This window comes from Pyxicephalus adspersus, chromosome 10 (assembly GCF_032062135.1).
Source record: "Pyxicephalus adspersus chromosome 10, UCB_Pads_2.0, whole genome shotgun sequence".
Taxonomy (NCBI): Eukaryota; Metazoa; Chordata; class Amphibia; order Anura; family Pyxicephalidae; genus Pyxicephalus; species Pyxicephalus adspersus.
The window spans coordinates 7,765,209-7,779,533 of NC_092867.1; the positions used below are offsets into that span (position 1 = coordinate 7,765,209).

Sequence of the window (14,325 nt, forward strand, 5' to 3'; positions counted from 1 at the left end):
TTCTGAACAAAGTTGCATTGTGGGCTCTGAACTTGCTTTTTGTGATAAATAAAAGGCTCATCCATGCTTATAAGATGTCGGTGACTCCATATACTGCAGACAGCGCCAACCATTGGTCATTTCGGCAGCCACAGTGAATCATCTAGAAGTGCGACCGTTTTTTTTCCGTTGTATCTGAAACCTGTAATTTGCCTGGAGGCTCGTTATAAATATGATTTTATTTATAGCAGTGATGTTTATAATCGCTCCATCTGGGCAGGAAAATATTTTTATCTTTTTTTCTCTTTTACAACACAAATTGATTTAAATACGGAAACTGTTAACAAGGCAGATAAATATTTATGAAGAAGTCTCAGAATCGTGTCAGAATGTTCCACGCTGTGCCAACATATGCAAAGGCTTGCTAGATTTAGCACCCCGGTACCGTTGTCCTGTTCCTCCAGCTTTGGGTGAGCAGAACCCCCATGGGAGGGTGAGAAGATCACCATATTCTGGTCACATGGCTGTACCACCATGCCATGTCTTTTCCATGACCATGTGATCTATGAGCCGGGTCCCGCACCAGGCCATCCCTCCAAACCAAAACCAGACTTCAGAACTTCACCTGGCAAATTCTCAATGGTGACCTAGCCTCAGCCTAACCATTGCCACCTGGACCAACCCTTGCCTGACCCCTGGAGTTCTCTTTACCCCCGAATCTCTTGCTTGGTGGTCCGATACCCATATACATCTCTGTTTCCAGCCTTGTAGTTCGGTGATAGAACCCCTGGTTGATGATGAAGGTTGGGGCCTCTTGACCTTCCTTCAGGTCCTCAGCCCCAGTGGGTTTCTTGTCATTCACCAGTCCTCAGATGCCATCCTTTGCATACTCCGGGCAACCCGGTTTGGTGCAACTTGACATCTGAGGCCAAGCTGAGGCTCCATCAAAGCTGCGGCTTCACAATGCAAATAAGGCTGCAGGACAACACCAAAATCCTACGCATTTCAGACCGGGGAAGTCAATTCTCAATCATAATGTCAGTTCTCTTGGTCAGAAAAATTATGGAAGTGACACTGTGTAGTTTTATCCTGCAGGAATCTGCTACCAAAAATTTTCTGGACATATGGCTCACTCCGCCTTGTTTTATTGGAACAAAAAGACAGCAAATGACACCAAAGTTATATAGTTCCAACAGTAAGATCATTATATTAGCTTTAGTCATATCACTGCAACCTAGTGGTAGAGCTAATAATTACAAGTGACTATCTGAGAATGGTTGTTGCACCTATGTGTGTATAATCAACATGCTGAAATTACTAAGATAGCATGGCGCCAGCCTTTATATTTTATCCCACACTCTGCTACTAGTGTCCAGTGTAAGCAATGTGGCCCTACCCTGTAGATACTGCTCGTTCATTTTTAACTCCCCGCTTACATCCGATGTGATATTGCTTTAATCCCTCTATCTGATGTCTATTACTTAATATGAAATGGCAGTAAAATGGAAAATGAATAGTTTACCCAATCAGAAGTTTGTAACTAGACCATGATAGGGGAAACCAGTGGAAAATAAAATGCTAAATGCCCCCATGGTGGTGACACCAACCTGACAGATAGGGAGAAGTCTTCCGGTCTCTTCTTGCTGGGCCGTACAAGAAAACTTCCATAGACCCCTCTGGCTTTCAGTCGGGCCTCGGCCTCCAGTCCCGTTATGTCCCTGTGAAACCACCTAAGGAAAGAAAACAGAAACTCAGAGAACAGGACAATGACACGGACTCTTTTTCCTTAATTGTCACGTGATGATCCCGCCAGTCACACACTTCCTGTCCCAGAGTGACAACGCTCACTCACTATGCTCTATGAAAAAGCAATCTTGTCACTATTGGAAAGAATATAAAGCACCTACCCATTGTCTATCCCTAAAAGTATAAAGGGTCGAGTTTTGTAGTCCACAGAAGTAACTGAGAACAATGCAATCGATGAATTTCAGCACAAGTGGAGAAAAGTATAACAAAATGATTTTAATGGCATATACAGAGCAAATAAATATTGATAGGCTTTAGAAATACTTTAATTCTTCTAAGTCAATAAAGCTTTCAGATCCAGAAGTCTAATCAATGAAAAATACATTTTTGTTTTCTAAAAGGTCTTTTTTATAAAACAGTGAATCTGACATTCATTAAAACATTCCCTGGTGGAGAATCTTTCAGGTCCATGTGCTTCATTGGCACCAATGGATTCTTCATTGAGGAATGTTTTGGCGAATGTCAGATTTACTGCTTTATAAAAAGACCTTTATGAGTTACTTAAAGCTCCGGGCAGATAGAAAAGAAACAAAATAAAAAGGGGTATATTTAAAAAAGTTTTCAAATATTCACTTGATTTTTTATCCAGTTAATATTCATCTTTACATTGGTTTCAATTAAAAAAATTTTGTGAAGAACAGGTCAGTGTCCTATCTCTGACCTCCGCTGGACCGGCAGCACAGTGTGGTCATGGACACGCCCCCTAGAGCAAAAGTTAGGTTGTCACTTGCAGCAGCCAAACTTCTTGCTCCAACTGATTGCTTACTGCAGACCAGAGACATGTTTTTGCTAAGCTAGTGATATTTTGATATATTTTAATGAAATATTTTCCTTTCTTTAATAAATAGCTTTGAAACAAATAACAGAAATAAATGCATTCATTATCGGAATTGTGTGATTGTAGTAATTCCAGGTGTTGCATCTCACACAATACTTCCCTAGGAATGCTGATGTTCTCTCCAGATGGCCAGCACCATAATTATTTAGGCATCATCTAGGGTTCCCATCTACTTCCTGGACTGGGAAGTTGGCCCATAAATTGGGATTGTTCCCAGAGCTCAGCTGTACTGACCGTAGATGTGATTGTTTATAGATCACACACTGGGAACACATCCATGGCTGTATGTACAATTGCTGAACTTCTAATGACATTGGTAGGCATGATAGAAAATCATTCAGAGTATGTTTGGTGAATGTCAGATTCACCTCTTTATAAATAGACCCCTTAACATTTTAATAGGTGGTATTAATTTAAGTATATCACAGATTTCCTGGCGTGTGTTTAGAACAAATGATAGCACTGTAGCCCCCCAGTACCAGTATGATGTGGGGCCAAATATTATGTGTGGCCCTTTGGGGCTGTTGGGGACGACAGTTGAGGCCCACTGTATCCTTGCTATTGCTGTGTGAACGCGTCCTTGAACAGGTTTCACTAACGACTGAGGATTTGCCAGTATTTGCAGAACTTATCAGGCCGGCCGGCTTCCGGAAAAAAAAGAGAAAAAAATGTAACATTGAAAAGCAAATAAATTACAGATTTTCTGACAGCAGCCGTTTCCTTCTATTACCTAACAGAGCTGGAGCTTGAGATTTGATAGTTAACCTGGAGCTCAGATTACACACACAGCTGTATGGGACATGCCATGTGCCCAATGCTTTGCCCAGGAGCCCATCCCCTAATATGTGTCTTAGAAAAGCTCCCATTGTACCATCCAAGTTGCCCCCAGAAATTTAGTATGCAAGAGACCAGGGGCGGACATAGGAAGGTGCAAACTGTGCCACTGCAAGGGGGCCCTGGACCCTCCTCAACCAACAGGGGGCCGTCTGGCTGGGGGGTCCCAAGTCAGTTCTGAACAGGAGCCCACTGTTGGCTACGGCCACCACTTCAAAGGATTGGCAGGCCCACAGGGCAAATAGGGCCAGAGGGTGACACAGGGGCCAAGATGAATCTCATTCTGAAGTCTAGGCACAAGGTACTGGCCAATCACAATCATGGATGAGAAGACAGGGTCAGGTGGGGCAACAAGAGTCAGAAGGGAGCTCCGGTCAGACAGTGGAAAGAAGCAGCCACCAGTCAGAAAAACTTCTCTCCTGCACGGAAATTTCTTACCCAGATTTTCACACATTAGAATCTGCAGCAAATCAAATGTCCCGCCCCTTTTTTCATCAGATTTCAATTCTTTCAATCATAAAGGCTCAGCATCACATGTGGGTGTTATTACAATTTCCTGGTTTCCTGGAAGCTATTATTGCACAAGGAAGAACAGAGACTCAGAGATGGTCTAAAATTGACTGACATTTTTTCCTGTTGGTCAGGAAAAGAGGAACCAGAGAAAACCAAAGAGATGGCAACCAAGAAACATGGGGGTCTTCCAAATTATGGAGGGGGTGGGATTAGAGATGGGGGGCCAAATAGATGGGAATATCTGATATATACATACACAGTACATACATCTATACACATACATGGATACAACAGGAAGGGGGCGGAGACAAGACCAGTCACCCTGCACTAGGTGAGAGAGCAGCAGTGAGTGGTCATAAATCACAATAGACAATTATCAGTTCCACCATCTGACCAAAAGCAGAACCTCCTGCTATTCACATCACAGATGAAGGAACCCTTAGCTGTATATTCAAGCCTGACAATCAATCTCTGGACTTGAACAACTGTGCTCATCTGATAAAAAGCAGAACTCGAGTCAAAAAAACTATGAATGTATTCCTCGAAGACCATGACAAATATAAATCCACCAAAACCCTGATATGACTTTGTCAAAGCAGCAGGGATATTATTAATGGGGTACACCGCTGTGGGAGGAGTCAAGGTGCTCCGCCCAATGCAGGCTGCCTGCAGAGAGTTATAGGAGGGGCGGAGACAAGACCGCTCACCCTGCACTAGGAGAAAAAGCAGCAGGGAGGGGTCTGTTTTACAGGAAGTTCCCGCAAAGAAGAAAAGTTTTACTGGAAGAAATACACAAAGCATGTTAAGAATCAGAAGGAAAGTCACATGATTCTTGTATTTATAGGATATTTTCTTATCTCCAAGATTACCTTTATGGTTTATTAGTAATGATATATAGGGGTGAAGAGAATCTTCCTATAGTCACTTGTAAATACTTTTAGATGAAATCTGTCCCATATATTACACGCCATGTTTACAGCTGGGTATATAAACATCAGCTGATGATAACGTCTGACCTTCACATGTCAAGATAAAGATAAGCATTATAAAAATGATTATATAAATCTATGTAAACCCTGAGTGCCAATTCCTTTCTGGTCTGGTGAATGTACCAGTGAAAAAAAAACACATAAAAGAGAGGGGTAAGTTTTGTGTGGTCCTGTCTTCAGAGGGCCACCCTGACCCCTATAAAGTAAGGTGAAGGGGTATTGCCACCCAATGGTGACTTGCATTCTGACCCAGTGGTGCCAAGCCTGTGCCATCTGTGGGTAGATAGGGGTAACTTTTTGCTACCAGTGTCACTCTCCTTTCTACTACCAACTACTATCCAATGCCCTTCATGTTGTTGCCTGGCAAACAATGAGCGGTACCAATGCTGGCAAACAATGAGCGGTACCAATGCTGGCAAACATAGAGCGGTACCAATGCTGGCAAACATAGAGCGGNACCAATGCTGGCAAACATAGAGCAGCACCAATGCTGGCAAACATAGAGCGGCACCAATGCTGGCAAACATAGAGCAGCACCAATGCTGGCAAACATAGAGCGGCACCAATGCTGGCAAACATAGAGCGGTACCAATGCTAGCACACATAGAGCAGCACCAATGCTGGCACACATAGAGCAGCACATGACTATCAGCAAGCCCCCACAGCACCCACAAATGACCCCCTAATGGGAGCCCAATTTTTAACCCTGGCAGCACCACCTATAATAGAGGAGGGCGATGCCCCTGTGTAGGGTAAATATTGTGTGGTCCTGTCCTTAGGGGGCAACCCTGACCAATATATAATACAGTGAGGAGGTATTGCCACCCAATGGTGCCTTGCATTCTGACCCAGGACCAGTGGTGCCAAGCCTGTGCCATCTGTGGGTTGATAGGGGTGACTTGCTGCTGCCAGTGTTACTCTCCTATCTACCAGCAATCTAATGTCTTTCATGCTGTTGCGGGCATTGGAAGCCACCAATGCTGGCAAACATAGGGCGGCACCGATGCTGGCAAACATAGGGCGGCACCGATGCTGGCAAACATAGAGCAGCACATGACCACCAGCAACCACCCACAGCACTCACTCAGATGACCCCCTAATGGGAGCACAATTAATACACCCACATTAGAGGAATAAGATGCACCTATGTGGTCACCCATCCCCAAGTGTCACCCTAAAACAGGAAGGTTGCCATAGGTAGGTTCACCCAGTGAAAATAAACTGAGCTTTCCTGGGTGAAAAGTACAAAAAGAATTGATCAGTTACATTTCATATCGGCTTATAAATAAAACAATATCAATGAATTTATACATTTTCGGAGACCTCCAGGAATGATCGGTCAGCTATTAAACAATGTCAGCTATTAAATCAAGACTCTGCTCCAAATCCTAAAAATGACCCATTCTTCTAGGTTGGGGGGGGGGGGGGGGGGGGGGGGGGGGGGGTAGATACAGATTTCAAAACTGATAGATATAATAACTGATATAGATTTCAAGACTGCAACTCGTTTCAGGAGCTTCAGTGCCCCTTCATCAGGGCTTTGCTCGTGGCTCAGACACAGCACCTGATGGGACAGCTCAGTAAAAAATGGAGCATTTGAAGCAGAACTAAATGCTTGGTGTTGGTGAGCTTTTACAATAATCAGCAATGTACAGTAATTATTATTATTAAACAGGATTTATATAGCGCCAACATATTACGCAGCGCTGTACATTAAATACTTGCTGAATACGGCACATGCTTAACTTTGTGTAGGCGGCCTGCAGGAACATCTTACATCTGCCACATCCCTGAAACTGTCATCTTCCCTGCATGGCAAACTTTTGAGTCCCCTGCGACCATGATGATAAACCTAAGTCTTTTTGCCGCAATGGCGTATATTACAGCCGGGCTCTACACTACATGGCACATAGCTAAAAAAGCAGGGCAAATTTTTTTTGTCAAAAGAAAGTTTCCTCAGGCAAAAACATCAACCTCTTAGTAACTTTTTGATTTTGAATTTAGTTCTGTTTTAAAGGTTGGCTAAAGATTGAGATGGACTAGGAAGTGGAAAACATAAATACAATGATTTGTTGCCAATATTATTTTGGTGGTGGTGGTGAAGGTGTCCATCAATGGGGTCAACATCATCAAGAGGAAAAGATATTAAAAATATTACAAAGTTATCTTTAATTAGGTAAACTTGATCAATAATGGAGCACTATACATGGATTTATATTATTAGTGAAAACAGAATTGTATGTAATGCAGAACCGTTTTTCCAATATAGGAGGCTTAGGGTAACCTTAAAAGTCCCATTTTGGGTCTCTTGGTGGAGCCATGGGTACCTTCAGCTACCCCATCATAGGTCCAAATACCTACAATCAAATGCCAGGGTAAGTCTTTGTACCACCTGCTCAAGCCATTGGTTCTGGGTATAATGACACACAATGGGCAGATTGTCTCTTGCACCCCCTTTACCCCCAGATTTTACATGGAGCTTTGATTATGGGCCTCATCAATAAAAAGTTAGATTGTGAAATAATAGATTTCATAGATCAACCCCTGGCACTCCAGCCTACCAACAGGTTCTCAGGTTATTATTGTTATACTGAATAATATTTATTTTTATTAATAAAGCATAAACATAATATGTAGGGTTGTACAATAAATAAGAACTGAAGATGACAAACCTGCATACATAACAATTCCAAACAATGAGGAGAAAAGGAGTCTGCCCAATCCAAAATATTTTGGGCTGCATTTAAAAATACATACAATATTATATTTAAATGTAACTCTGTGCTCAGCCATCAACCTAAAAACAAAATTCCCTATGAACCTTAAGGAAGCCATAAGATTTCCTAGAAAACATTCAAAATGCAATTTGTTTAAAATAAAAAAATAATAGCGTGATTTCAACGGTTGTAGGAGCTCCTTTGACGGACCCATTTCTGTCCTCAATATCATTTATCACATACAAATTACATTTTTGTATTAATAAGGCTTTGCGTGTGTTTTTGTATATACCGTATTATGAGAAGCAACAAAAACATTTAGACCCAGAGTTTTTGTCAAATTGGATGGAATTTTGATATTCAGCCTATTACTGGACTCATTTCAAGTAAATGGACATTATAGTAACTTTTGCTTTGTGGTCGTTTTATGCAGCTTTTGCTATTTAAGGGTTAGCTGTTGTTTATTTACTTTTTTATTACAATAGTATAAGATATTTTATCATTTAAAACAATATGTATTAACAATATGTATTTCATTTTCCAGCACACAGATTATCTTATTTTATTCTGTGAGAAACATTTAACTAAAATCGTTACCCTTTCATCCAAGAAATCTTCAATTATAAGTTAAACAATTTCGCTATGTTATTTATATATGTTATATTTGCCTATTGGTATTATTATAATGTACATTCATGCAGTGCAGAGAGTAAGGGTATCTGCCCTGGATGGTAAAGGTAAGTCATAGTCATACCCTGTGCAATATTCTCAGTTAATTAGATGAAATGATTGAAAATCAATGACAAGAATTCAGGTTTTGATATTTGTACAGAAAAAAAACTTATCGGACAAAACTTTTTTGGTCAGTTTATCTATCGCATTAAAATCAAAACCACATTTTGTGTGTTGCAATCAATTCTTTGATTGAATATTATGATAAAATTGGGTATAATTCGGGTGAATTATCAAACACGTGGATGAAACATTCAGACGAATGCAAAGATTGATTTAAAACAAAACAAAAAGTTGTAGTTATGATTGTAATATCAAATATGACATTCAGAAAAACACATTCTATGTGCCTAGCATTTGTTTGAGTGTTTTTTTTTTTTAAGATATTACATTACAAAGAGTAAACAGTCTAATGTGATTTTGTAATATCATTATATGTTTTGTAATGACGATATATCATTGATTCTTCTTCAATGTTTTAAATGTGGGTAAAACACAAAAATATGAGAATACAAATGAAATGTAAACTTTCCCCCTAAATTTGAATTTAAGCTTTTTGTTGCTTGCTATAAGTGAAGGTCAGGTTAGGTATGGACCTCAAATGTTCATCAGAAATGGTTGTATTAACCTGATTGATATCGGACCATTGGTGTGATAAAAGGTAACATGGCACTGGTTGGATGTATGGTGAATACATTCACATAGAATTTAATACATTGGGTTGTCCAATGCTTCTTGTGTTGACTTTAGCTATAAGCAGGCAGGAACTTTAGGTTATGGGCTCTTGGCATCATTCAGAAACAAGTTAGCAATTTCCAAATTACAGGTCCACTGACCTTCACCATTGGCCACATGTTAATTCTCTAGATGTGCTAAATGAATGTGAATGCAGATTCTAAATATTCACCCAACAGCACTAGATGTAGAAATGCTGAAATGGTGATGTCTGATCTCCCCACCAGGCATAGAAATAATGAGGAGCATTCAATATTACAGAAGGGTACAAGACATGGAGAAGAATCATTGTGTTGGTCACTAGCCAACACCATTTATCAATTTATCATAGAAGATGTATATAGGAGATATATTTGTCTATGTAGGTCTATGGGGCTTGGTGGGTGGAAATCCATCAGAAAAAGTGGGGTTGTAATGGGGGCCCTTCCCTGAACTTCCTCACATCCTAATCCATAAAATACCTTGCAGACAATATGTTGGTGCTATATAAATCCTGTTTAATATTATTAATATTATGGAACACAAAAGATTCCCAACTGGGGATCTGCTAGATATTTACTGGATCCTCTGCCATAAAATCCCAACCTGTGTTGGGTATATAGTTATTTTTAACTCATCAGAAGATTGCTGGGATTCCTTGAAAGATTGTGAATGAAAAAACAAAGTTTTGTGAACTTTATCTCAACCCACATTGCATTCATTCATTACAAACAATATCCTTTGTAACACAAAAAAGTAGGCTGACCAGATCTTCAAGAACATTCATTCTTTGCTCACAAGAAGCATAAAAGATTTGGATACAGCTCATGCTAACTTTCCGGGGGCTATAATAGAACAATTTTTTGGAATTCCCTAAGAATTTTTTTAAGCGGGGTAAAAGGAAAGCTGTGTTGAGTTATCGCTCCAGGTGCGGAGAAATACCTTTGGTGGTACCCATAGCTATGCCGCCATTCGCAGTAAAGCCACACAAGTTTTGGTGTTCCTCACCTGACCATCCTTGACGTTGTCCTCCCAGGGAAGCGTCACCGATATTCAGAAAATAAACTCTTCCTCTTTCGGGGTCTTCTGGTCTGAAATGTCCAAGTCGAATCCCAGTGCCACCTGGAAAGTTTTTCCCGTTTTTTTCGCTGTCACGGAGTCAAGCGGTGGAAGGTCCTGTCCAAAGATCTCATGTCACCAGAGCGGTCTCATGGTGATCACAGGTCTGTTACAGCCTCTCTCTCTTTTGCTGTCTTTAAACAGGAAGCCTCTGCTTTCACAGCTTCCACTTCTCTTTTTGCTCGTTCACCTCAGACGCATTGTGTAATCGCTCAGCAGCTCGAACAGCTGCATGAAACACAACAAGCAGCACGGTGTGAGCCAGAACAGCAGGCCAGAGGCAAAGCCCAGAGGGGGCCAGGGGAGCAGAAAGGTCCCTGAGGGTGCAAGGTGCAAGGCGGGGAACTCAGGGCAGTTGGGTGCGGGATGGAATCTGTTATCCCAGGTGAGGGCAGGTTCAGTGTAGGGATACACAGAGGTAGCTAGGTGCTTATCTCACTCCGCCCCATGCAACAGAGCAGTGTGATAGAGGAGGAGGAGAGGACACCAGGAGCAGGGAGAGGGTGACCAGGAACACAGTGATCACACATGGATCAGAGTTCAAGGTTTTGGAAAGATTGCTTATAAAGCATGCAGAGTCAGTTCCCACTGTTGCAATACAATAATGTGCCATGGCAGTGGGCATCCCATTCTTAATTGCACCCCAATGCCTTGTCCAGCACCAAGAGCTGCACTGCTTTAATGTTTGTCGCCGTAGTGCCTTTAAATGAATGGGCTGATCTATTGGGAAAGCACAATGTGAATGTTCCTGCACACATATAAGTTGTAGCAGTGCATACGTGTGAATGGGTTACTAAATCTAAACTTTGGGATAATTTTAGCCCCCGCCCCCATTCAAACTAAAAGCCTATTTTACACCCCTAAAACCAGGGTCATGTGATGCTTCAGTACCGAGTCTCCTTTTCCTTAGATTTAGTGGGGCTCTTCATGTGTCCAGGTCACTGTGTGATGTGAACGCTTCCTATTGGCTGTCCAGCAGCGGGGTCCTATCAGGATCCAGGAAAGGAGACTACAGTAGTGATGTCAATTCAAGGGGGCAATGGAGGGCTGGGTGGAGGGCTGCATTGGCGGTTTCCTGGAGATAGGCTTTAAATTAGAAACCTCAGGACAAAAAGAGAGGGGGAATCTTCCAGTAGGGATGGATGTTTAAGAGACAGTTGTCTATAAAGGGAAATTTTAACTTCCTGTTGTGTCCCTGGGACAGGAAGTAAAGGGAAATTACTCCAATGATAGCACAAAAAAAGGGTTTAGTGGTTCAATATTTTTTACAATACAAAAAAAACTCTAGCTACAAGTAAATGCAACTTTAGAAGTCAACTTTTTTCAATTGAAAAAATCTTAAATTATATTGAAAAAAATAATAATAATAATCCATGATCCCGCCATGAATGCCATTTTTCAGGTCTTTCAATACTTTGTCTTTGTATCCCAATTTTCTCTTTTGCATGGTCATCCTGGCACACGGGTCTTGCAAAAAGGACTACAAGCAGTCATGGCAATGCTTTGCCATTGTCACCTTTGGAAAGCCCAAATTGGGAAGCACCATGCAGCAAAGCCTAGAGCATGCGCATGCTAACAGCCAGTCAAGAGGCTGCAGGAAATCAGCAGCCATGAGATTTAACAAAGACATGCAGCAAAAGCAATATATGGGTAGTGACTCCTAGTGGCCACTTCCTTTACTGCAACCAAAATTTTCAAAAACCCCCCCAGATATCTATTGCAGCCTATAGTGGCCCTAATTTTCCAATTTAATAAACATGTCGTTCAGAGATAACAGATGCCAGGGTTATATTTAGCTAGGCCCGATCGAGGGCTGGGCTCACACATCAGGTAACACTGCATACAATTATCACATTGCAGCATTTTATACTGTAATCAGTCACTGAGCTCAGATTATCTTGTCATCGTATGAAAATGAACACAGCACAGGAGCAGCAAAGTCCATGCAAATGGCAGCAAATTTCATTTCTCGTATCAATGCGTCCATTCAACTTGTACCAGCTAATTATGAAAATAGAACATGATAATGCCAAGCTGCCAGTTGTGAGTGCAGGGGGGCAAGACTGGTGGTATTTTAAAGGCTATCTAAACATAGATATATTAAAAATTAATAAAGAGCTAAAAAAACACAATTATAGCATATTATGAAAAATATTATATTTATCTGTGTGTGTGTTTGCCAATCTGTATAGAAGAGGCTGGTGGTTGTCACTGTCTTTGCTAAACACTAGAGGGCAGCAGAGAGGCTGTAATAGCTTTCTACCTGTAAGAAAACTCCATGTTCAGCAAGTCTTTGTATTGTGTATCATGGATGGGGGTGGTCACACTTGTAGTCTCAGCTTTGTACAGTACAATGAGGAGGCTACAAATGTAGACATTTTGAACAGAGCATGAATTGTAGCCACAGGCATTTGCACTATTGTGTTGAACACAGCAGAGGGCAGCAGAACGGCTGCAATGTCAGCTTCCTGCCTATGAAAAAAAACTCCATATCCCATGATTCCTTGCATTGTATATCATGGATAGAGGTGGTTATATCTGTAGTCTCAGCTCTGCACAGAATAGGGGGGCTACAAATGATGACATCCTGATTGGAGCATGAACTGTACCCCCCAGCCTTAAAGATCTGCAGTTCCCTGCAAATGATAGAAGGGGTTTATGGGGACAGATTGGACACATAACAGGAAGAGGAAATGTGTATACGACAGGAAACGCATTAATGCTGAACTCTGGACATATGTAAAAGGCAAGAATGTCTGAAGAGAGCAGAGTGACAAAAATGAGCTCTAGGGTTTAAATGCATTTAAAATAAATCTGGAGTTCAGTTTTAATCCATACAGCAAGCAGCAAATATCACAATATTAGTTCTGTTCATAGGTGACAAGTGACCAATAAGAGTGCTTACTGCAAAAGCAATACTGCCCCCTACTGTATACACTGCACAACTTACTATAAGATACATTTTTTGTTTAGTGGCTTTTTTTCTAATTTGTTTTTGCACTTTTTTGTATATTTTTCCATTTTATTACTACTTACTTATAATACAGGAATAAAAATTTTAGGAATGGCTGTCTAGCAGTCACTGGTCAGGAGGAGCTCCATGGTTTATCTGTACTGGGCTCATTAATATTATACAGTATTTATATAGCGCCAACACCGCACTGTACATAAGGGTTTATTGCATTTTAATTTTTAAATGCAAAAATGATAGTGTACACCTGATTTTTGGAGGGGTACACGAGTTTCAAACCTCACCTGGTTAATTTTATTTTAGAATGCACCCCCACCGAGCACTTTATTAGGAATTATTCAGTATATTAAATTGTGGCCTTAGAGGGGTGATGGTCAGCAATAATATTCTGCAGCCTTTAAGCAATGCTTGGCCAAACCCCAAATTGTGCCACACTACCAGCTGGGACAGTTGGTGCTAGACTGGTGGAATCATATTCATCTGACCAGGATACTGGTTTGCACTCCTCAACGGATCAGTTTTGGCAATCATGTGCCCCTTGAAGACCCAACCTTCTGTTCCTGGATGATAGGTGGTCTTCTGCTGTTGTAGCCTATTGGCCTTTGATGTGTTGCACATCTGAGTTGTTTCATTTAAAATTAATTGTGGTAATGTACAGAACCAAAATCAGAAAAAAAAATTGTCCCTGTCCAAATATTTATGGACCTAACTGTATCTGATTTATCATTTGGCGCTTTTTTGTTGGCTCTAACCAGATTCTCCTCCAACTAAAATATATCTAGATGTGGGTTTAAAGACAATTTAAGCACCTAGAACAGCGTTCCCCAACCTTCCGCACCTCACGGAACACTTAATTCATAATTTTAAATCCTGGCGACCAATAATATGATTTTTTTTTAAAAAAAAGATAAATATATTTCCAAAATAATGATCTTTCTAATGGTGCTGACAAGGACTGTGGCGCTCTGATTCATTGATCAGCTCACGGTTAAGTGAAGTATTACTATTGTTACTATTATTATTAGTTGTATTATCTTTGGTATTACTAAAAAAAGTAAAATAGTTTTCTTTTTTTCACTCATTATGAGTTTAATTCGAATCTAAGACCATACA

The 14,325-nt window shown here is 40.8% G+C and overlaps 1 protein-coding gene across 1 annotated transcript in view; it reads right to left on the reverse strand.

Annotated features, from left to right (window-relative positions):
• Positions 1-10,645, reverse strand: part of PTPN6 (protein tyrosine phosphatase non-receptor type 6) — a 39,130-nt gene extending 28,485 nt beyond the window's left edge. The window contains 2 exon segments of the mRNA XM_072424820.1: positions 1,587-1,709; positions 10,131-10,645. Coding sequence (XP_072280921.1) covers positions 1,587-1,709; positions 10,131-10,138 — 131 coding nt within the window. The 5' untranslated portion in view covers positions 10,139-10,645.
• Positions 10,646-14,325: the final 3,680 nt, after the last annotated feature.